Source organism: Coenobita brevimanus, chromosome 48, assembly GCF_032717465.1.
Source record: "Coenobita brevimanus isolate Jiangsu-jjx chromosome 48, ASM3271746v2, whole genome shotgun sequence".
NCBI classification, from domain to species: Eukaryota; Metazoa; Arthropoda; class Malacostraca; order Decapoda; family Coenobitidae; genus Coenobita; species Coenobita brevimanus.
The window spans coordinates 21,935,894-21,960,333 of record NC_137001.1 but is presented as its reverse complement, the minus strand read 5'-3'; the positions used below and the strand labels follow the sequence as shown (position 1 = coordinate 21,960,333).

General features: G+C 41.1%; 1 protein-coding gene and 1 pseudogene across 1 annotated transcript; one reads left to right on the top strand and one right to left on the bottom strand.

The window, feature by feature from the left end:
• Positions 1 to 777: 777 nt before the first annotated feature.
• On the bottom strand, positions 778 to 897 carry LOC145399377 (5S ribosomal RNA; annotated as a pseudogene).
• A 6,964-nt stretch (positions 898 to 7,861) lies between these two features.
• LOC145399330 (apolipoprotein D-like) lies at positions 7,862 to 10,778 on the top strand. Its single transcript, XM_080271987.1, has 5 exons — positions 7,862 to 8,013; positions 9,058 to 9,182; positions 9,415 to 9,503; positions 9,806 to 9,919; positions 10,630 to 10,778. The coding sequence occupies exons 1-5, from the start codon at positions 7,867 to 7,869 to the stop codon at positions 10,776 to 10,778; spliced, it is 624 nt and encodes a 207-aa protein (XP_080128113.1). The 5' UTR covers positions 7,862 to 7,866.
• The last annotated feature ends 13,662 nt before the right edge of the window (positions 10,779 to 24,440 follow it).

Sequence of the window (24,440 nt, the reverse complement as noted above, 5' to 3'; positions counted from 1 at the left end):
GAATATGGAAGGAGGTGAAAAGAAAGGAAGGAAAAGGAGTGGAAATGGTGAAAAGAATTAGGAGGAGGAAAAGGGAACTGGATGGGAAAAAGTGAGGAAGGCGAAACAAGGAAAGAAAGAGACGTCGAGGAAAGGAAGGAAGGAATTAAGGAAGAATGGAAGGAAAGGAAAGATGGAGTTACCCTGAGACGTAAGGTGAAGCAAGGTCGTTCCCACAAAGGTTCAAGACAGGCAGACAAAAGATGAGAGAAAGAGAGAGAGAGAGAGAGAGAGAGAGAGAGAGAGAGAGAGAGAGAGAGAGAGAGAGAGAGAGAGAGAGAGAGAGAGGGAGTCTGACTGTAAAATATCCCATTCTTTGAGGAAGGAAAGTCAGAACATCTTCAAAGCAAATATCCTCATCAGCAGTGCTGGGAACGCTACTAATAAAAAGTAGCGGCGCTCCCATTCCCGTTACTAGCCCGAAAAAGTAGTGGCGTTACTGGTTTCGCTACTTGATACGAAATGTAGCGTTGCTCCCGCTCCTGCTGCTTTGGATAAGAAAAACGTACACGAAGGAAAGGTTAACAAAAATCTGTGATATAGCAATACACTATATACTGTTTTGATAATATTAGTCAGTCTGAGTGGTTATGTTGTGTACCAGTAATGTCAGTATACACTTTTCATTCATTCATTGCCAGACGCCATGTATCCCAAACAGGGTGACCAAGGGCTTAGAGTTAATTGTTTTACAGGGAGGGGCACTAATCCTCCACCAACCCCACTTGACACGTAGGGATGCCAACAGCATCTGGTGTTCCCAGGCGGTCACCCATCCAAGTACTGACCAGACCCAACGTTGCTTAACTTCGCTGATCGGACGGGAAGCGGTGTACTCAACGTGGTATACTGATTAAAAAATAATCATGTATGTCGGTGTCACTTTCATGAAACTTAGAGCCGAAGGTACAGGAAAAAAGCTATTTACTGTATAATGTAACAAATGTTCTTTTACACTGTTACCTAGTATACCTACTGAAAGTAACATACGTAACAGGCAAAAAAATGTGGCCTACCATTGATACATATTATATAGATTTATTATATTTTCAATGATACTCATTTAAGATATATACGAAAACGAGAGTAAAAATGAACTGGGGCTTTCTGTTAAAGGCTATACAATGGCAATGTTTTTTCCATTACCTTAAACTGAAAGTAACATACTTTTACGAAATAATAACGTAGTGAGTAAGAATTAGTCTGAAAGAGAGAGTGAGGGAGAGAGCGCAAGTTAGAGACGGGAATAGTTAGAGGTGTGTGTGTGTGTGTGTGTGTGTGTGTGTGTGTGTGTGTGTGTGTGTGTGTGTGTGTGTGTGTGCGTTAGCATTGCCTACATCTAGCTGACATTCTTAATTGACAGAATTGACGAAAGTAGTATTTTTCGTCATTAATAAATACAACCAAACCGTCGGCATATCTGTATGTACTCACGACTCCGGACTGTATTCGTCGCGTGAGTAGCGAGGAGCGCGGTAACGCGTGAGTACAGCCAAAAAGTAGCGGCGCTCTCAGTTCCGCTACTGGCTAAAAAAAAAGTAATGGCGTTACCACCATCGCTATTAAAATAGTAGCGGCGCTATTCCCAGCTCTGCTGGCCAGTTAAGAGAGCTTCCGATACTTTTGTGCGCAGTAAGTCTCTCTCTCTCTCTCTGTAACTTGGCAGAATACTCTTTCTGTTAATATGAAAACTTGGGCCCACCTAAGTCAGTCACACAGGGAAGTTTTGACCTGATCATTTCCTCTCCTCATTCCTCTTCTCTTCTGTCTTCTCACTCGTTTATTTAACTCTATTATTTCCTGTTTTTCTTCTTTCTTTACGTCCTCTCTTCTCGCTTCTCCCTTGTCTTCTCTTTTCGTTCTCGTTTCTCTCCTGTCCCTTGTTTCATCTCCTATTCTCCTTATCCGACTCTCCTCTCCTCTCTCCTTTTTCTTTCTTTCTTTTCTCCTTCCGGTGCCTTTACTTTTCTCTAGTTTCCCCTTCATCCTTTCATTTTTTTTTTTTTTTTTTTGCTTGACTTTTCCTGCTCTCCTGTCCTTTCTGTTTTTTCCACTTTACTTCCTCCCTGCTCTTCTCTTTTCTTTCCTCTTGTCGTTTCTGTTAACCTAGTTTCTTCTGTTCTTTTTCTCTTCTCTTTTCCACTTTCCCCTTCTCCTGTTCATGCATCTGTGCGGGACATTTTACCGTTTTACGTTTGCACCCGGGAATTACTCTGCTTCCTGCCTGACTGAAACTGGTCCTTGAGTTCCGACTTTCCCTCCCCGGCAACTTGTTGAGGCCTCGGTTTGTGCAGGGAGGGAAAGGTTAATTTACACACTACACAGACCCGGCACATTCCTCCTTGACGCTTATGGGCTCTGAGGAATTGTGGTTCGAAGGTACGATGGAAGGTATTTACTCGAAAGACTGAAGGTCGTAGGAAAGAGGATAGAGACTGAGGAAAACTTATAATTATCTTCATCACACTCTTCCTATTCCCCCTCCGTCTCTTACTCCTCCTCCTGCATACTCCTTCGTCCTTCACTGGTTACTTCCTATTACTCTTCCTTCTTTCTATTCCTAGTCTTCTTCTCCATCCTCCTCCTCTCTCTCTCTCTCTCTCCTTTTTATTCTCTTCCTCCTTGCCTTTACCGTTTAAGTACCTTCTCATCCTCATCCTCCTTCTTCCTCCTTCTGTCCGTCCTGTTTATCCTCCATTCTGAAACTTCAAATATCTTCTTGCTTACCACCTGATATTCTCGTCTGCAGTTTTTATTTATTTTCACGATTATATTTTCCATCATAACTTTTTCTCGTGATATTTTCTTTAAATTTTGGAGAGATGAGAAGTGTAATGGTTTATCTGTAAAGTTTCTGATGTATGAAAGTAAGACAATCAAAACGCTAAAAATAAACGAAAAATATTGGACCAGTTATTCGTTGTATATTTAGATTTAACAGCATATTATTAATTTTATTTTACTTTTTTTTTTTTTTTTTGAGCTTGATTCGCCTGTCATCAAGAATTTGTAAGTTGGCATCTCAGGTCACAGCACCTGACTGACTCCTGGAAGATGACAAGACAGAGTTGTCTGCAGTTTTCCCCTTGCTTCAATCAGAGCTGGATATCCATATTCGCATTTCATCAACGGACTTACCCTCTCTCTCTCTCTCTCTCTCTCTCTCTCTCTATCTATCTATCTATCTATCTCTCTCTCTCTCTCTAAACCCCTGCTTCCCTCCTTTCTTCTCTCCCTCCTCCCTCCCCCATCTAGCATCTCTCTCTCTCTCTCTCTCTCTAAACCTCTGCTTCCGTCCTTTCTTGTCTCCCTCCTCCCTCCCCCATCTACTCTCTCTCTCTCTCTCTCTCTCGTGTGTGTGTGTGTGTGTGTGTGTGTGTGTGTGTGTGTGTGTTCTTACCTTACCTAATTGTTCTTACCTTATTGTATCTTTACAGGAATGAGTGAAGCTCGTACTGTCCCGTGTCTTAAACCATATTTATTGCACATATCCTTAAATTTGTGAATTGTTTTGGCAATGCATTCCATTGATCAATTGCTCTGTTTGGGAAACTGAATTTCCTTACGTCTTTATCACCTCTCTTCTTATGCAGTTTTTTGCAGTGTCCTCTTGCTGATGCTTCTCCATATGTTAAGTAATCATTTATGTCTATTTTCTCCTTCCCTGATATGCACTTGTATAGCATTATCATGTCACCTCTTTTCCTTCTCTCCTGTAGTGTTGGTAGATTCAGTTTATTTAGTCTTTCTTCGTAGCTACACACACACAATGAATGAATGAATGGGTATAAGTGACCCGCTATGCTCACAGGTCAGTATGAACTGTGGTTCCTGTTATTGGATGCAACTTTTTTTTTTTTTTTTTGAGTTACAAAGCGATAAAAATAAACGAAAAATATTGGACCAGTTATTCGTTGTATATTTAGATTTAATAGCATATTATTCCTTTTATTTTATATATCTATCTATCTACCTATTGCCAGGCGCCTCAATCCCGTTTGGGGTGGCCACAAACAAATCGCCTCCAAGTCGCCCTGTCCCCCGCCATTTCACTGCCCTGCTCCCAACTCACACCCCCCTCTCTCATATACCTCTCCACCCCATCCCTCCATCTCATCCTCGGCCTCCCCCTCCCTCTTCCCCCCCTCCATATATATATATATATATATATATATATATATATATATATATATATATATATATACCACTTAGAACTATAAAACTTATATGTAAACTTCAGGAAACTGGCAAATGGGGACCCCCCCTTAGAAAATTCCTTGGTGCGCCCCTGCTGGGCACTGATAGATAAATAGAGGCTTCACATTGTTTTATTACTTAAGCGTCGTGTGTGTGTGTGTGTGTGTGTGTGTGTGTGTGTGTGTGTGTGTGTGTGTGTGTTTTAATAGAGATATCTGAGTAGCCTAGGGAAGAGGAGGGATCGGATTAACGGGATGGGGGGATTCCACCAGTGAAGAAGAAGGTTTAGATGAGGGAGACATGAATATCGAGAGAGAGGGAGAGAGAGAGAGAGAGAGAGAGAGAGAGAGAGAGAGAGAGAGAGATTGTATTTCAAGGGAAATTTTAGAGTGTAATGAATATTTATATAGGAAATGCTACTGTTGATCCTTCGATCAGTAATACTATTGTAAATCAGTTTATGTTTTTTCATAAAGAATAGTAATAAAACAATAAAATAAAATAAAATAATTTTTCTTCATCTTTCATGGCTATTTCATTGGCTTCCTTACCCAACCCCTCCCCACATTCCGACCCGGGCCACTCCCATCCTCCATCCCTCCTCATATGGACCGATATCAGGACACTGACAGATAAATAGAGGCTACACATTGTTTTATTATTTAAGCGTCGTGTGTGTGTGTGTGTGTGTGTGTGTGTGTGTGTGTGTGTGTGTTCTTACCCAATTGTTCTTACCTAATTGTATCTTTACAGGAATGAGTCAAGCTCGTATTGTCCCGTGTCTTAAACCATATTTATCGTACATATCCTTAAATTTGTGAATTGTTTTGGCACACACTATTTCATTCGGTAGTGCATTCCATTGATCAATTGCTCTGTTTGGGAAACTGAATTTCCTTACGTCTTTATCACCTCTCTAATGCAATTTTTTGCAGTGTCCTCTTGCTGATGCTTCTCCATATGTTAAGTAATCATTTATGTCTATTTTCTCCTTTCCTGATATGCACTTATATAGCATTATCATGTCACCTCTTTTCCTTCTCTCCTGTAGTGTTGGTAGATTCAGTTTATTTAGTCTTTCTTCGTAGCTTAGGTCCCTTAAGCTTGGTATCCATCTTGTAGCGGCCCTTTGAACTTTTTCAATCTTGTCTATGTGCTTTTTGAGATGAGGACTCCAGACTACTGATGCATATTCCAGGGTTGGTCTATTGAATGATGTTATTATCCTTCTTAGCATGTCTTCATTTATGTATGTGAATGCTATTCTCATATTTGCAAGCAGTGTATACATGTTCCGTACCTTCTCGCTGATGTGGTCAGCCGGAGATAGTCTGTTATTGATAATCACACCTAGGTCTTTCTCTCTTTCTGATGTGTATAGGGTTTTATTTCCTAACTTATAATCCCAATCAGGTCTTTTTCCACTTTTACCAAACTTGATTACATGACACTTGTCCACATTGAATTCCATTTGCCATGTACTACTCCATTCATGAAGTTTATTTAATTCTTCTTGTAGCTCCCTACAAGAGTCTGTGCTAGTAATTCTCCTTTGTATTATTTGCATCATCTGCAAACATATTCAGATAGCTCTCATTTCCAGTGTTACTGTTTATATCATTCATATACACTAAAAACATGATTGGTGCCAGCACTGAACCCTGTGGTACTCCACTAGTCACTTCTTTCCATGATGAGTAGTTTCCTCTTAGTACTGTCCTCATTTCTCTTTTTATGAGAAAGTCTTGCATCCAACAAAACAGTTTGCCTCGAATTCCTCCTTGATGGTACAGCTTCCATAAAAGTCTTTGGTGTGGTACTGTGTCAAAAGCTTTCTTGAAATCTAAATAGATACTGTCCACCCATTCTTCCCTTTCCTGTATTGTGTTTGTTACTCTGTCATAGTAGCTCAACAGATTAGTAACACATGATTTTCCTTTTCTGAAACCAAACTGTCTTTCTGTTATCATACTGTGTTCTTCTAGATGATTTACCCAAGCTTTTCTTATTAGTTTCTCTAATACCTTGCTTACAACACTGGTCAGTGATACTGGTCGGTAGTTGAGTGGATTTTGTCTATTTCCTTTCTTGAATAAGGGGACAATATTTGCTTTTTTCCAAATATCAGGTAGTTTCCCTTGACTCAAGGATTTCTTGAAAATTAAAAATAATGGTTTACATAACTCCTTTGCACATTCTCGTAACACCCATGAAATTTCATCAGGACCACTTGCTTTTCCTCTGTCTAATCTACTTAACTCCTCCTGTATTACTTTTTCTGCTATTTGTATATCTGGTAGTATGTGTGGACATGCGTGTTCCACATATTCCCTCTCAAAATTTTTTTCTTCTGTAAAAACTAATTGGAAATTCTTATTTAGTGCTTCACAAATATCTTTCTCTTGTGTATAAGTGATTCCCTCGTCCGTGATGGATTGTATTATATCTTTTACTTTGGTTTTGCTTTTGATATAGCTGTAAAACAGCTTTGGTTGATCACTACTTTTATTTATTATATCCTCCTCAAACTGTTTTTGGGCTTCCCTCCTTATTCTTGTATAGTCGTTTCTTGCCTGTTTGTAATTATTATACGCCCTTTCACTATTGTGTCTTCTGTATCTATTCCACAACAAATCTCTTCTTTCTTTTGATTTTTTACATTCTGTATTGAACCATTTCTGTATTTTCTTATCTGCTTCTTTGTCCTGTGGGATGTACTTCTGGACTCCTATTTCATAAAATTCACAAAATTTTTTATATACAGCATTTAAATCTTGTCCTCTAAGCTCATTTTCCCAATCAACTTCTAAGAAATACTTCTTTAGGTCTTGATAATTTCCCTTTTAATAGTTTAGGCTCTTTTTGTAACTATCATTGCTGTTTACTATGTCATATGCTATCCTGAAGTTATAATTTAGTACTGCATGATCGCTTTTGCCCAGTGGAGGGTGATATATTAAACTGTCAATATCATTTTCTTGCCTTGTAAATATTAGATCTAGCACTGAAGGTACATCAAGTCCTCTTTTTCTAGTGGTTTCCCTCACATGTTGCGTTAAGAAAAACTCTTGTACGAGATCCAGGAGCTTTTGGTCCCAACAGCTTTCTTGGCTATTTATATCTAGAGTATTTCAATTTATATTTGTATTGAAATCCCCAGTTAGTATAATTCTTTCCGATTTCTCTTCCATTTTATGTAGCAAGGATCTTATACTCTGAATTGTACTCTCTGCCAGGTCCTCATATTCGTCTCTTTCCCATGTTCCCATGTGTGTGTGTGTGTGTGTGTGTGTGTGTGTGTTTAGAGGAAAGAAAACGGAAGAGGGAAGGAGGAAGGTCCAGAATCCCGAGAGGACCTCTCAATCCTTCACACGGTCACTCGTGTTCCGATTTTGGCAAAGGCTTTGTAAAATTCTCTCCTTCATGTTTCCTGAGAAAGGGTATAGTGCTAAAGTGGTGACATGTGGAGGTGCATGGTAGCAAGAGAACTACTGGGCTTTGGGAACGGGCTGTGAAATCTATGGCCAGAGTCGCACACATAAAAAAAAATGCACGGTTTCTTTTTCAGGTCTGAGCACTTTAAACCCTCTGGCAATGGAAGGAGGAAGGATAAACACGTCATTTTCCAAGATGGCTGCCGTGTTGTTGTTGTTGATAATGGCGGGTGGACCATCTCAGGCACAGGACCAACGGAATGATCTACCGTTTTTCCCTCAGCCTCCCGCCCCCGGTCCATGCCCTACAGTACCGGTGGTCAAAAATTTTAATCTGCACAGGGTGAGTGTTGCACCGCGATTAGACTAACAAGACAAAGATCCCTAACTCCTTTAAGCTTCGTTTCTGGCCAAGTGAATTCAAATTTAGCCTGACAAAGATCCCTAACTTCCATCAGCTTCACAGTTCTTCGAGTGTAGTCAAATTTGAGAGATGATTTGAGATTCTGAATGCCTTTGAGATTCGTTGATGGCCAAGTGAAGTCAAATTTAGCCTGACACAGATCCCTAGCTTCATCAGCTTCACAGATCTTCGAGTGTAGGCAAATTTGAGAGATGATTTGGAATTCTGAATGCCTTTTGAGATTCGCTAATGGCCAAGTGAAGTCAAATTTAGCCTGACCAAGATCCCTAACTCCATAAGCTTCATAGATTTTCAGCTGTAGTCAAATTTGAGAGCTGAGTTGAAATTCTGAATGCCTTTTGAGATTCGTTGATGGCCAAGTGTAGTCAAATTTAACCTGACAAAGATCCCTACCTTCATCAGCTTCATAGATGTCAAAATTGAGAGCTGATTTGATATTCTGAATGCCTTTGAGATTCGCTGATAGCCAAGTTGAGTCAAATTTAGCCTCACAAAGATCCCTAACTTCATCAGCTTCATAGATCGCAGGATAGTTTAAATTTTGAGCTGATCTGATATTTTGAATGTCTTTGAAGTTCATTAAGGGCCAAAGTGTAGTCAAATTTAACCTGACAAAGATTCCTAACGTCCCTCAGCTTCATAGATCGCGGGAGAGTCAAATTTGAGAGCTGATTTGAAATTTTGAATGCTCATAGACGCAGCCGCCCCACTCAAAAATACACACACATCCCAAATTTTTTTCCTTCCAGCTTTCACCAGCCAAGTATACAAAGTGTGGTGTGAAATATAAAAACTATGGGCCCTGTGGCTGTACACCCTTTCCACAGCACTTCTTTGTGACTAGCATTATTTTCCACTGTTATTCTATTCTTACAATTCTGCTTTCAAGATGGAGAGATGGCAATTTTAGGCCAAGTTAGAGTAAAAGCAATATAACACGTACTCATCTCTCTCACTCATCAGTACCTAGGTCGGTGGTACGAGATCGAGCGGTTCTTCGCACCCTTCCAAGGCGGGGACTGCGTTACTGCTGACTACTCTCTCTTCAACAATGGCTCCGTCTCAGTCATCAATTCACAAGTTTTAGAGTGAGTATTAACATAAACTAGCTCTAATTTCGCTTCATTTTTCTCTCTGTAGGTTTACGAGTGTGTGTGTGTGTGTGTGTGTGTGTGTGTGTGTGTGTGTGAGAGAGAGAGAGAGAATAACGATAAAACTTATATTACTGATGATCAAAGCCCTCTTCCCATCTCCCCATCCTTTCCACAGCACTTCTTCGTGACTAGCACCCTTAACACCTTCTTCTTCTTCCTTACGCAGCGGTGAACTGGACTCAGCATTTGGTGTAGCTACCCTGGGATCAGATACAGGCGAAGGCAAATTGATTGTTCAATTTCCCTTCAGTTCTGGTGAGTAGATAGACAGACAGATAGACAGATAAACAGACAGATAGACAGAGGGTTGGATGGATGGGTGGATGGATGGATGGAAGGAAGGAAGGAAGGAAGGAAGGAAGGAGAGAAGGAAGGAAGGAAGGAAGATGGATGGATGGATGGATGACTGGATGGATGGATGACTGGATGGATGTTGAGAGAGAGAGAGAGAGGGAGAGAGAAACATATAGACAGATAAAGAGGCAGATAGATAGATAGATGGATAGATAGACAGATAAACATTCTATCATAACTCACTATAAACTATCCCATAACAGGTCAAGGAAGCCCTAATGACCCCAACGAGCCCAATTACACCGTGGTAGCGACGGATTATGATAACTATGCTGTTGTCTACTCATGTTCCTACTTTGGTCCACAGTTTAAAATTGGTAAGTGTATGCTTGGATCACTCTGTCTGTGTCTCTCTGTCTCTGTCTGTCTGTCAGTCTCTCTCTCTCTCTCTCTCTCTCTCTCTCTCTCTCTCTCTCTCTCTCTCTCTCTCTCTCAGTTTAAAATTGGTAAGTGTTTGCTTGGATCATTTTGTCTGTCTGTCTCTGTCTATCTCTCTCTCTATACCTACCTACCTACCAACCAGCCGATCTACGTACCTGTCTCTATCTATCAATCAATCTATCTGTCTATCCACTTTCCATCCACTCATCAGATACACCTTCAAAACAAAACCACTTTTCATCCACTCATCAGATAAACCTTCTAAACTGATCCAATTGCCATCCACTCATCAGATAAACCTTCAACCTTCAAAACTGATGTACTTTCCATCCACTCACCAGATAAACCTTCCAAACATCTACTTTCCATCCACTCATCACATGAACCTTCAAAACAGATCCAATTGCCATCCACTGATCAGATAAACCTTCAAGACTGATCCACTTTCCATCCACTCATCTGATACATCTTCCAAACTAACCCACTTCCCTTGCCACTCTGCACGGATACCCTATTCATTTCACAAACCCACAAAATTAATGGTTTACGGCAACATTACCATTTTTTTTTTTTCATTTTATATTTTTTTTTTCATCCAGTTACAATATTTTTTCGAGTTTATATATATTTTTTCTTTCATCCACAGAATTTTCTTGGATCCTGGCCCGTCAACCCAAAATTCCTGAGAGCTTCCTGAGAGATCTTAAAAACTGGCTTGAGATGGTAAATATTGACTCCTCTCGATACAACCCCACAAACCAGGACGAGACATGCATACGACGTCCGCTGAATTGAGGGTCGAGATGCCTAATTTTCAGAGATTTATCCTGCACCTCACATCTCAAAATCCTCTTGTATTTTTCAATGTGTTGATAATAAAACTACTAAAAAAAACTTTAAATGACTGGCTTCGTGCAGGCCACCATCCTCCTTTCTGGAGAGAGCGAGAGAGCTGTGGGAAGTTTGTCTAACCGGGTAGTGGAGCCGCCTGGTGCTAGTTACATCAGTGCCACCCCATGCAGGCGTCCCTCTCCTGCACCTTCAATCTTATATTCCCAAGACACACATAACACAAAATACATTCTTACCTGTCATCAAAAACTGGAACTTATGAGACGATTTTTCAGGCTCCACTGTGTTGTCTTTTTCCTGGCAACTTGTAAACCGCATCTTCACAATCGCACATCTCGCTGTCTCCATTAACCCCTTCACAACCACGTCTTTCCCTGAGCTGATAAAGATCTTCTGGAGACAGGAAAAGTAAAGTCACAAGCATATCACCGGACTCAGAGGCTTAAAACAGTAGTCACACACTGCCTTAGTAAGACTTGCAAGGGGAGCAACTTTCAAGACATTGACGGGTGTTTGTTTACATATCTTTGCGGAGTCATATGAGGATACAAAAGGTGGTCAAGTCTTGGTTATTAAATTTATTGCAATAAAATCTATATTTACTAAAAAGATAAATACCGAATTTGATAAAGAAATAAATATAGAACGTAAAGCTTGAATTTATTTTTCATAAAACATTTGTTTTCAGTTTTTCATTTCACTGTTAAACTGTTTGTTTACCTTTTTTATAGGAGTCAAGCGAGGATACCAAAGGTAATTAAACTTTGCTTACAATATAAATTTCAGACAATTTTCTTACTTACAAAGAATTATATCAAATATTCTTTAAAAGATATTATGGTTTATAAAGCAAAAATTTATTTTCTTTAAAATATTGGGCTTTCAGTTGTTTATTGGTACTGATGCGGCAAATTGCCCAAGCGAAAGGTGACAGTCGGGTGTGTTGTTACGATTTTTGCGTAAATACGAGGAATTATGTTCCTTTCACTTTGACTTGGCTTAAAATTGTCATTATTCATCGTGAATGTTGTGTTGTAACATGTTAACCTTAGAATATGGTGGTAATCATGAAGAAGTACTGTGGAAAGCATGTCTGCCAAGTCAGTGACGTGAAATAACTGCAGAAAAACGGAAATCTGGACCAAGTTAAGGTGAACCTAGTATAGTAGTTTTGTGGTATATGGCGTCAAGGATATTTTTATTCATAGCAAGCAAGTCAATGTGAAATTTATGATGGAATTTTTCTTAAAGAAATGAATTATGCAAGTCATGGGGATGTCAAAATCAACCGAGGCAGATTATGTCAAGCGCAACTCCTGTCGGTGGTGGAAGAATGGACTCAGTGGATGGAGGAGAAGAGAGCATTTGACTGTATATATATGGATTATCGTAAGGCCTTTGACTCTGTTCGACACCTGCTGCTGTTGAAGAAATTAGAAAATTATGGTATATCTGGTCAGGTGCATGCATGGGTGAAGAACTTTCTTTGGGGAAGAAGACAGCGAGTAAGAGTCGGCGAGGCAGTGTCAGGATGGAGAAATGTAACATCGGGAATCCCACAAGGATCAGTATTGGGGCCAACCTTGTTCATAATCGTCATCAGTGACCTGCCCCAGACTGTGGAGTCTTCCGTTGCTCTTTTTGCGGATGACACCAAGGTATATAGAGTGGTGCAGAATGAGGCAGATCGCAAAAAGCTCCAGGATGATACTGATAGGTTGGATAAGTGGGCAAAGACATGGCAGTTGCCGTTCAATGAGAGTAAATGCAAGGTCATGCTCTTCGGAAGAACGAACCCAGGCTATGAATACAGGATTGGGAATGCTTTGATTACACCGGTGGTAGAAGAAAAGGATCTAGGTGTGACCTTTGGTCAGATGTTGACATTTAGTGTCAGTGCTAATAAAGCTGCTGCGGGAGCAAATGCAAGATTGGGGATGATAAGTAGGCACTTTTGACACCTTGAACCGAAGACATTCTTATTGTTGCACAAGACCATTGTAAGGCCCAAGTTGGAATATTTTATACCGGTAGCCCAACCGATATACAAGAATGGAATGCAGAAGATTGAGAAGGTTCAGCGGAGGGCAACAAGGATGATGAAAGGGATGAAAGGAAAGTAATACTCTGATAGACTGAAGGAACTCAGGCTTCCATCACTGGAATTTGGGAGGAAAAGGGCTAGTTTGCTGCAGACATTCAGGATAGTGAAGAAGGTGGATAAACTGGAAGAGGAACACTTCTTTGAACGGAACAGCGAGAAAAGGACGAGAGGACATTCCTATAAGTTCCAGAAGAAACTCTGCAGGAGCTTTGTGAGGAAAAGAGCTTTTAGCCAGAGGGTTGTTGAAGAGTGTAATAGACTACCAGAATCTGTGGTAGCCAGTGAGTCGGTCAATCAGTTCAAGAACCAGCTGGAAAAATGGATGAAGAAACACCCACTACTGTATTTGGATTCTGGGGTAACCCGTCCCCCCCCCCCCCATTCGGGAAGCCTCGGCTTTCCACAGCATTTGAGAGAGAGAGACACCAGCCCTAGTGCTGTATAACCCTTCGATGGTGAGTCATGGTGAGTCGTAGAAAGAAGCCAAAAATATCACGGCTTGCAGGCGATCAGGATGTGAGGTGGATGAAGTATGTGAAGGTACAAACTGACCATGGGGAACAAAGGCAATGGGGGAAGTGAACCATAAAGACCACGAACCATGACCAAATGGGTCCTGATAATGAGCCAAGGGGAAGAGGACCATTGACCACTGTAGGGACTGTGGAGTTCTTTGGGTATAGACTATAGAAACCACTTTATTGATTTAGATCCTTTACCAGTCAATACAAACCCCAACACGTAAGGAAACGTCGCAGAAGATTGTATTGGACTTATTTAACGAAGGAAAAATGTGTTTGCAGTGGATTACAACTCAACATTTATTGAAATAGTCTCTAGCAGGCAGTCAAACACCTTCATTAAGATATTCAGAGATCACTGTGGAAGAAATCGGCATTCCAGAAGTGTTGGTTTCTGAGAGAGGGATGCAGTTTACTTCAAGAGACTCAAGAACTGGCTCAAAAGTGGACCTTCAGCCATATATGGGGATCAGAGTAACCCATGCAAAAGTTCGACGTCTGTGGTGTCGCTAGTAAAGGTAAGTAAAATTACGGCTAATGTGATTCCTTATAACAACACACGTATTTCCATTTCTGTACAGTATGGTAAAGTAAATGTTCAAATTCAGCCTATGATCAGGTAAGATTTGGGGGTGTTTTGACACTGACCGTATTGTTTTTATATGCAAGGAAGAAGGAACCAAAGGCCAGAAGTCCGTAAGATTGTTCCCTCCAAGAAAAAATAAAAACAAGATAACAGACAAATTCAAGTTCTTTTCATTTCTTGGTGTTTTATGAGAAGACTTTCCCTGGCATTTACTTCTTACAATACTTAGCATTTTTACACACATACAATTTATTTACCATTTCAAACCCAAACTCTAGGGAATGCTGTCACTGAAAGCTAAATAGACAGGAGTATAAAGAAAAAGACACATTGGCGCATACTGTATGGGGGGAAAAAATCGGCACATAGGGAGGGTGTGTGCGAACTGTGGGGAGGGCATCGAAATGGTGGGGGACAGGGCGACAGAGGAGATTTGTTTGTGGCCACCTCTTGGGGGATTAAGGTGTCTGACAATACATAGATAGATAGACAATATAACTGATACCAATTTTCTTACCATAAATTCTCACGTTCTCTACTGTACACACTGTAAAAGAAAATGATAAGATTTCAGTGATTTAAGGGATGACCAAAATGAACTGTAGTGAATATCCAGGAGGGCTTGGCAGTGAACAAATTGCCTCCACACCATCCTGTCCGCCATCAAGCTGCCTCTTCTTCAACTCACACCACTCATAAACCTCCATCCCATCACTCCATCTCATCCTCAGTCTTCTTCCCCTATCCCCCCTCCAACTCACTCCTCTCATTCATATACCTCTCCAGCCCGTCAGTCCATCTCATCGTTGATTATCTTCCTTCATCTTCTCCCCCCTCCATCTCACTCATACACTCTCCTAGTCAGTCTCTCATTCTCCATTCTCTCCACATACCCAAACCATCTCAGAGCACTAATGCATTGTGATATATTCACATTAACACCGCAACGCTCTTTCACTTCCTCATCAGTCTGTCTCTCCACATAACTCCACATGAAAATCTACACCTATATACATACACATTTACTCTCCTAGTCAGTCTCTCATTGCCTTCACTCTCCACAAGGCCAAACCATCTTACATTCTCTCTCTCTCTCTCTCTCTCTCTCTCTCTCTCTCTGTTTTGAGATGGTTTGTCTAGATGGCTTTTACATAATATAAATTCTGACTTATATTCTCACATAGCTGCCTTGCTGTATACATTAAAAACACTGGATCAGAGCTATACTCCTTTTATTCTAACTTGGCCTAAATTAATCATGACTATCCTGAAAATATGAACTGTAGCTAGTCACGAAGAAGTGCTATGTGTAGATCTTCATTTTTTTTTTTTTCTGAGCATTGCGAAAGAAGTTGCAAATGGATGGAACTCTGAACCAGGTTAAAATGAAAAGGGTATTGGTGTTATTCAGCATAGGATAATCTTGTAGGATTAGGATTTAGCGTAGGATTAACTTAGGATATTTTCAGACTCTCCTTTATAATGTTTTTTATTTTACCTCTCCTTTAAATGTTTCACTAAATATAATGTTTTTACTTTGCGTCTTCCTGCAGCTGAGTGAGTCATAGGAGCCCACTTTGCTATCTGGTTCCTACGTGCCTCTGTACCCAGCTGACACACACACACACACACACACACACACACACACACACACACACACACTACAACAACAACATTTCTGTCATTAACTTCATTCAGATTTTTTCGTTTTTATTGTTGCTTCTCTCTCTCTCTCTCTCTCTCTCTCTCTCTCTCTCTCTCTCTCTCTCTCTCTCACACACACACACACACACACACACACACACACACACACACACATTCAGATTTTCTTCATTTTTTTGCAGCTTATTTCACGTATCTTAGTGGCAGAAAAAGATAATATTCTGGCTCTGTATTTCTTCCAGAGCACTTCTTCGTGACTAGCCTTCATTAACCCCTTCACTGCGAGAGGTCTTTTTGAAGCTATATCAAATCGTCCTGTATAGCTGGTTTGTATCTGAGGTAGAGTCTCCTTGGTTACTAGTCAAATCAGCTTGCAAATATCACTACACTTCGTCATCATCTGAGCTAGAAGGGGTTTGGTTTTGAGGTAGAATGAATCTCCTTGGTTACTAGTCCAATCAGCTTTCTTATATGATTACACTAGGTCATCATCTGAGCTGGAACGGCTTTAGTTTTGATAGAATGAGTCTCCTTGGTTACTAGTCAAATCATCTTTCTAATATAACTTCACCATCATCTTAGCTGGCAGTGGTTATGGTTCCGTGACAAATGATTACAAACGCACTGTAGTTACGAGTGAAACTGATTCTTGGTTTGTGAATCATCGTATTGGAGGCTATTTGCGGTAGTGACACACACACACACACACACACACACACACACACACACACACACACACACACACACACACACACACACACACACACACACATTTTCTTGCACAAACATACAGACGCGTGCGTTCATACACATCTCTCTCTCTCTCTCTCTCTCTCTCTCTCTCTCTCGTCAGGAAGTACGGTGAGTGACTATGACGAAGTTGCTGTGTTCAACTTACCAAAAAACAAGGTCTGTCTGTCTTTATGTACGTATGTGTGTATGTATATGTATGTACGTGTGTATGTATGTTCTTATGTATGTATGTGTGTATGTATGTATGTACGTATGTATGTATGTATGTATGTGGGCAATATGTATGTGTGTGTATGTATGTATGTATGTATGTATATCTTCTCTGTATATTTTCTTCACGCATGCCTTTTGTCACTATCATATCTATTTTTTTTTTTCTCTCTCTCTCTAGCTATCTGTCTATCTGTCTGTCTATCTGTGTGTGTGTGTGTGTGTGTGTGTGTGTGTGTGTGTGTGTGTAAAGTATCTCAATCTATCCATCCATGTATATATCCTGACGGCGTTATAGAGAGAATAGTAACCAAGGAGACTCCACCACACAATATTCAAGGCGTGTAAGTAGACCAGTTCCATCGGGTGAAAACAAACTGGGTACACCAACTTTAGAAATGATTTTGGCAACTCCATAGTCACACCTGCAGTCACCCACCTCTCTCTCTCTCTCTCTCTCTCTCTCTCTCTCTGTTTTGCTTGTCTCAATAATCACATGAAGGCAGCACTACATCGAGTGAGTGGATGGTGGGCGCCAGCACCTACCACAGATATATACTCCTTTCACCTTAACATGATCTATAAATTCATTCATTTGTACCTCATTTTACGTAGCTCAGTGGCAGAAAAAGACAGAGGTGATTTCTACATGCCTTCCATAGCACTTCTTCGTGACTAGCAGCATATTCTAGTGTTAATTTACTGTTAAAACTTAGCACTGAAGATGGAGAGGGGTAGTTTTAGGCCAAGTTAAAATAAATGTCGTGTAGTATAATTATTTACAGAATGTGTGTGGATGCTGGCCACTAGAACTCACCAGCACCCTCCCCTCCACTTCTCAGGAAAAGCAAATGACTATCTATAAGCGTCACTGCCTCACACACACACACACACACACACACACACACACACACAGCCAGACCCTCACGCACACCCACACACTCACCCAAACCCCCCCCACACACACATTCTTAACCCTGTCCCACACCCACACCTTCACACACACACACACACACACACACACACACACACACACACACACACACACACACACACACACACTTCAAATAGTCAGAATCATACGAAAAATAAATCGCTAGAGGGGAGGCATCACGGAACCTCCTGTCACCTATTTTTTGGTAAATATGGAGTGAGGCGGAGTAGCTTAGAGAGTTATCATGTCTGTAAATGGAGAGAGAGAGAGAGAGAGAGAGAGAGAGAGAGAGAGAGAGAGAGAGAGAGAGAGAGCATTAGTAGTAGTAATGTCGACCGGGAAAGTGTTTGTAAACATAGTATGAGATAGTGAAAGACTAACTAGAAGAGTGAATGTGAGAGAGAGAGAGAGAGAGAGAGAGAGAGTAGTAGTAGTAGTAGTAGTAGTAGAGCTATGCCGATCGTGAATGTTTGTAAATATAGTGAGAGAATAACTAGGAGAGTGTATGTGAGTAAGGTGGAGAGGGGGAGAGGGAGGGGGTGACCGAGGACGAGGTGGAGGGATGGAGTAGAGAGGTATGTGAGAGAGGGGGGTGTAAGTTGGAGGGATGGAGAGTGAGAGACTAACGAGGAGGGTGTATGTGAGTAAAGGGAGGGGAAGACCGAGGACGAGATGGAGGGTTGAAGTGGAGGGGTATATGAGAGAGGAGGGTGTAAGTTGAGGGGATGGCAGCGAAATGGCAGGGGACAGGGCGACATGGAGGTGGTTTGTTTGTGACCACCCCTTACAGAAATATGGTGTATAGCTGGAGAGAGAGAGAGAGAGAGAGTACTAGAGTTATGCCTACCGTGAGAGTGTTAGTAAATATGGCGGTGCTGGCCTTGGCGGGGTAAGGAGTGCGTTACCACCTGGAGCCAAAGGTTTAAAAATATTTGCCTTGATGAAGCCATATTGGATGCTGTCACCGGTCAGAGCGTTGGACAAAGGTCGTTTATCCCTTCCTTTTCATTTAGTCGTGTAGTAGGTGTGGGCGCCCATCATCCACTCATTCGATGTAGTGCTGCCCTCAGGTAACTCTGCACTGAGGGACAAGCCAAATGACCTAGTGGGTTAAGGCGCCTGTAATATAGCAGTAGTAGCAGTAGTCCCAGTAGTAGTAGCAGCAGCAGCAGCAGTAGTAGTAGTAGTAGTAGTAGTAGTAATAATGATAATAATAATAATAATAATAAGTCGTCAATGTAAAAAGGTGCTAAGAACATCAGTAAATACAAACTCGGCTACGGCACTGTCCTCGCATATATTATCCAGCTTACGGGACTTACGCAGTCAACATAAGCCTCTATATACACACCAACTGCCTCGCCTCGCACCTCTTATTTAATCTGTTTAGAGTTAGTTTTAGTTGAATATTATCTCTCTAATTTGCCTTTGCCCTCATTATGGTTTAGCAGTTCTTCTTCTTTTTTTTTCAGTCGTTTCTTGTCTTTTATGTGAGTGAGGTGTAGGGGGAGAGGGAAGGGGAGACTGCGGATGAGATGGTATGGAGTGGAGAGGTATGTGAGAGAGGGGTGTGTGAGTTGGGGGAATGGAGAGTGAGAGACTAACTAGGAGTATATGTGATTGAGGTGGAGGAGGGGAGAGGGAAGGGAAGACTGAGGATGAGATGGGATGGAGTGGAGAGGTACCAGTATGTGAGAGAGGGGTGTGTGAGTTGAGGGGCATGCAGTGAAATGAAAGGGGACATTGCGACATGGAGGTGATTTGTCTGTGGTCACCTCTTACGTGATTAAGGCGTCTGGATATAGATAGATAGACATAGATAGATAGACCGCATATTAATCCTATCATGGTTGTGTTTATAATGCCTTACCGCACCTTATCCCCATCATGATTGAGTGTTTATTTAATTCCACCAAATATCAAACCATTATATTTACATGAGAGGCAGTCACCCCTCCGTAACAGACTTCTCTTGTAATACACGTAAAGTAGGTCCTTTTAGCTGCACATAAGGGGGATCTAACCCTTTAAAGAGATGCACGTTTCCCCTTTGAACCCCCTAGAGGTAGTCGACCCCTTAGGCCACCAGCTGGATGCAAGAGGCGGGAAGTATAAGGAGAACAGACTCTGGCATTTTTTTGTTTACATGACACTCGTGGGATGAACTGTCGCGGGAGGGGAGGATGAGGCTATGTGTGGACAGGTGTATGTGCCAGGTGTAAGGATAGATGTATGTGTCAGGTGTATGAACAGGTGTGTCAGGTGTATGGACGGGTGTATGGACAGGTGTATGTGTCAGGTGTATGGATAGATGTATGTGTCAAGTGTATGTCAGGTGTATGGATAGATTTTTGTCAGGGTTATGGAAGGGTCTATGTGTCAGGAGTATGGAGAGGTGTATGTCAGTTGTATGGATAGATGTATGTCAGGTTTATGGACAGGTGTATGTCTCAGGTGTGTGGACGGGTGTTTGTCAGGTGTATGGAGAGGTGTATGTGTCTCACATGTAGGGACGGGTATATCTCAGGTGTATGGCCAGGTGTGTGGACAGGTGTATGGATAGGTGTATGTCAAGTGTATGGACGGGTGTATGTCAGGCCTAAAATTGCATTTTGAGTGCTGAGTATAAACATAGGTTAACACAAGAATACGATGCTAGTCACGAAGAAGTGCTGTGGAGTAGATGTAGAGCCGTAGCACTGTCTTCCTGCCTATGAGCTACAGGGAATAAGATGCAAAGGGACGAAAATCAAGACCAAGTTAAGATGAAAGGAGTATTGTAGGCAGACAGGCAGGCAAAATAATAATAATAATAATAATAAGTAACGAAGTATTTTGGAACGAGACACAAAAGGACGAACATCTAGGCCAAGTTAAGACGAAAAAAGTACAGTAGGCAGGCAGGAAAAATACAGGGGACGACCGAAACATTTTGAAACGAGACGAAGAGATTGAATGTGTCAGAAAATAAAACACTTGGCGACGATCGAGACATTTTGAAACGAAACGCAACGTAGTGAGATGTGTAAACAGGAAGCCATGTTACTCAGATATTCATATTTAAAAACGCTCTTGTACTTGGTGCCATAGGGGTCTACGTAACGCTTCTCCCGAAGCGATTTAGCTTGTATCTTGCACCTAAAGCTTGTATCAGTAACCTAGAAGAGGATACGGAGGTGTAATGTATAGAATAAGTCGCTTAGGAGGATTTGTTACGGAAGACCATCTCAAAACATAGCTTGTATATTCGTTTGCCATCTCACTATACTCTTTTCACTCTAACTTGGCCTAATATTGCCATCTCCTTCCTGAATATTGACTTATGACAGTAGATTAACACTAGAATATGATGGTAGTCACGAAGAAGTGCTAAGGAGAGGATGTAGAGCCGTAGCATTGTCTGCCACTGAGCTACGTGAAACAGGCAGCAAAAGGATGAAAATCTGGGCCAAGTTGAGGTGAAAATCAGGCTGTAGTCACGAAGAAGTGCTGCGGAAGAAGGGAAGAACTCTGGGCTAAGTTTAAGTGAAAGAACTATAACGTATGGAAATCTTCAACATAGGTATAATCGTTGGGACTCTTTATAAATATCATGTCTAATACTTGTCGGAGTCTACTGCCACGCCCTGCCTAATAGAGAGAGAGAGAGAGAGAGAGAGTCCTGAAGCTTGAGTTTGTTTATAAAAATAATGTACTTGAATGCACTTCATATGTGAAATTTTGTCATCGTCTATCTATCTATCTGTCTATCTGTCTACGGTATCTTTCAGTCTATCTGTATATACCCAGACGCCTTAATACCATAAGGGGTGGCCACAAACAAATCGCCTCTAAGTCGCCCTGGCCTCTACCATTTGACTGCCCTCCCTGCAACTCACACCCCCTCTTTCTCTTCTCCCCATCCCTCCATCTCATCTTCGGTCTACTCTTCCCCCTTCATATTTATTATTTTTCACGTCAGTAGCGTAGCGGTCCGGGGCTAGGCTACTCACTCTAAAGATTTTAGATCAGTGTCTTGTCCCTGAGTGGCATTATGTGAGTAGTAAACCCCATCCACCACATCTGACTGGACCGACTCAGCCCATCAGACCACCAGGCGTCCATTTGGTTATATGGTTACCACCCAGGGAAGTAAATGGCTTCCTGAAGCTTGTCTGTTGATCCATATTAGGTGTATTGCAGATGTGAACCTTTTCAACGCAGGGAGAGTTCTTGTTAATATCATTGCTTTGCTTAGCCCTGGTCTGTTTGGCTAAGCAGACCCGTCAACCACAGGTATGCACCTGGTTCTGTTGGGCCGTCTTACTTTTTTTTTTTTTTTTTTTTTTTGCCTGTCGACCATTGAGGCCGGAGCCTCTGGTCATTAAGGCAATATATATATATATATATATATATATATATATATATATATATATATATATATATATATATATATATATTGACAGGTGCAGTACAGTACATATACCGTGTAGGGATCCAGTGCCCCCTTGTGCCCCACCAGGGTCCTTCCCATGGCGAGGTGCAAGGAAATTTGAGGAGGATTGGTCCTGGGTGGACTCCACATGTGTAGGCTTCTCGTCAGCACCTAGGGGGGAAAATGATAATCAGAATTATGCCTCTTCCATGCTGGCGACGTTCGAATGAGCAAGGGGCAGCTGTAAGAAATGTGATGTGCACGTGTGTGAAAGTGTTGTAATGTGTGTGTGTGTGTGTGTGTGTGTGTGTGTGTGTGTGTGTGTGTGTGTGTGTGTGTGTGTGTGTGTGTGTGTGTGTGTGTGTGTGTGTGTGTGTGTGATAATGTCATCGGTATATATACTCTCTTTAACTTGGCCAAAATTTGCCATCTTTCCATCTTGAATGCTGAGTTGTAAAGAAGAGCTCAACAGTAAAATATGAAGCTAGTCACGAAGAAGTGCTATGGAAAGGATGTAGAGCTGTAGCATTGCCTTTCCCTGCCACTGAGGTACGTGAAGTGCTTCAAAAGGACGAAAATCTGGGCCAGGTTAAGGTGAAAGAACTATAGTATTTAAATGTTGAAACTTAGAAGGGATGATGATGATGAATTAAGAAAACTTGTGGGTGATACTTTGCATTAGTAACTCAACTGAAGTTAAAAATTGGGTTTGGCTGATGACAATGATTGATGAAGAGGATATGAGAGAGATTAGAAATGAGTTTGGTGATGATGATGATGATGATGATGATGACGGGTGATTCAAACGGTTGTAAGTGAGCTTAACTGAGATAAAAATGAATTACTTAGGAGAAAGCAGTTCTGATTATGAAAAAAAAAAAAGATGCTGAAGATGATGTATGGGTGAGATGAGAGCGAAGTGATACAGGAAGTGAGTTTGATGATGAAGATGAGTGATAATGGCGCTTAATAGTGAATTAATACTAAGAAAAAATCACTTACTTGGGAAAAAAGAGGTTGGGATGGTGATGCTGGATGCTGGAGATGCTGCGTAAGCGAGATTAGCTGGGATGAGAACGAAATAAAGTTGGAAATTGATTGATGTTAATAATAATATTGATAATTGAGTGATATTAGCCGATAACTGAGTTTGGCTGATGATAATGGATGCTGAAGATGATGTATAGGTGAAATTTGCGATGATAAGAACGAAATAGAGTGAAAAATTGACGAAATGATGATGTTGACGAGTGATAATGAAGGTTTGTGAGTGATTAATAGCAAAATAATATATAAATTACTGTTAGAAATGACATTGGCCAATGATGATAGATGCTGAAGATGATGTATAAGTGAAATTTGTGATGAGAACGGAGTAAAGTGGGAAATGGAAATGAGTGATGATGCTGATCATTGATAAATAGAGTCTGTATGCGATTATAAGTAAAAGTAAACAGTTTAATATAGGAAATTAGGTCAGGCTGATGAAAGTGAGTGCTAAAGATGATGTTTAAGCGAAATTAAGAACAAGGAGAACGAAGTAAAATGGAAAATGATATGATGTTGATGTTTATGAGTGATTAAGACGAGTGTGCGACTTGGCCAGTAGAGGGCAGGCCAGTCGTAAAGACCCACACACGCTCCTAAAACACCCTCACTCCTCCATAATTTAAGTCTTCCTGAATTAAATACCGCCTTGGGAGAGTGAGGTAGAGTTTTGTAAGGACATTGAGATAATATTGGATCCATGGAATATATAAATAAGTGCACAGTACGGCTGACAACTGGAAAAGACGCCTGTTCTTGGCTCGACTTCGCTTGATCCTTGGAAGAAGCAACAAGTGAAAAAGCTGCTGTTGGAAATTATACGTGATTTTAAAAACTGTGATGAAGTGATATACTCCAGAAATAAATAAATAGTGTGCCCGTGATGTTTTATACGCCATTTTACCTCGGGATGTGAAAATAAGTGCAATAAGGATGTGTGGTGATGAGTTGTGTCTGACATTTATGACCGTGGACGAAGTGTAGTGAGGTTTGTCTTCACCTGAGGGAACTGGGCCACTCCCACCACTTGAATGCTATGGCTTGGTGGCGTGAAATTCAGTGAGCTGTAGTGGTGAGCATGGGAATGAGTCTCCTTTGTAACTAGTCAAATCAACCCTGTGATGGTTTGTATGATACGGTAGGCTAGTAGGTTACCGTAGCCTTTATCTGAGGGAACTGGGCCAATCTCACAACTTGAATAGTGTAATAAGTTGTGGCTGTATGAATAATGAGCGGTAAGTATGAGGTAGGAAATGAGTCTCCTTGGTTATTAGTCAAATTAACCCAATGACCATGGACAGACTAATGAGTTTATTTTCACTTGTTGGAACTGGACCACTCCCACACTTTTTTTTAAATAACTCTTTCTATATA

Bases quoted from the DNA above. Each gene is read 5' to 3' on its own strand.
- LOC145399330 (XM_080271987.1), top strand. From the start codon at position 7,867: ATGGCTGCCGTGTTGTTGTTGTTGATAATGGCGGGTGGACCATCTCAG. The intron at 9,183-9,414 runs GTGAGTATTAAC...TTCCTTACGCAG, and splicing joins ATCAATTCACAAGTTTTAGA to CGGTGAACTGGACTCAGCAT. The intron at 9,920-10,629 runs GTAAGTGTATGC...TTTCATCCACAG, and splicing joins TGGTCCACAGTTTAAAATTG to AATTTTCTTGGATCCTGGCC.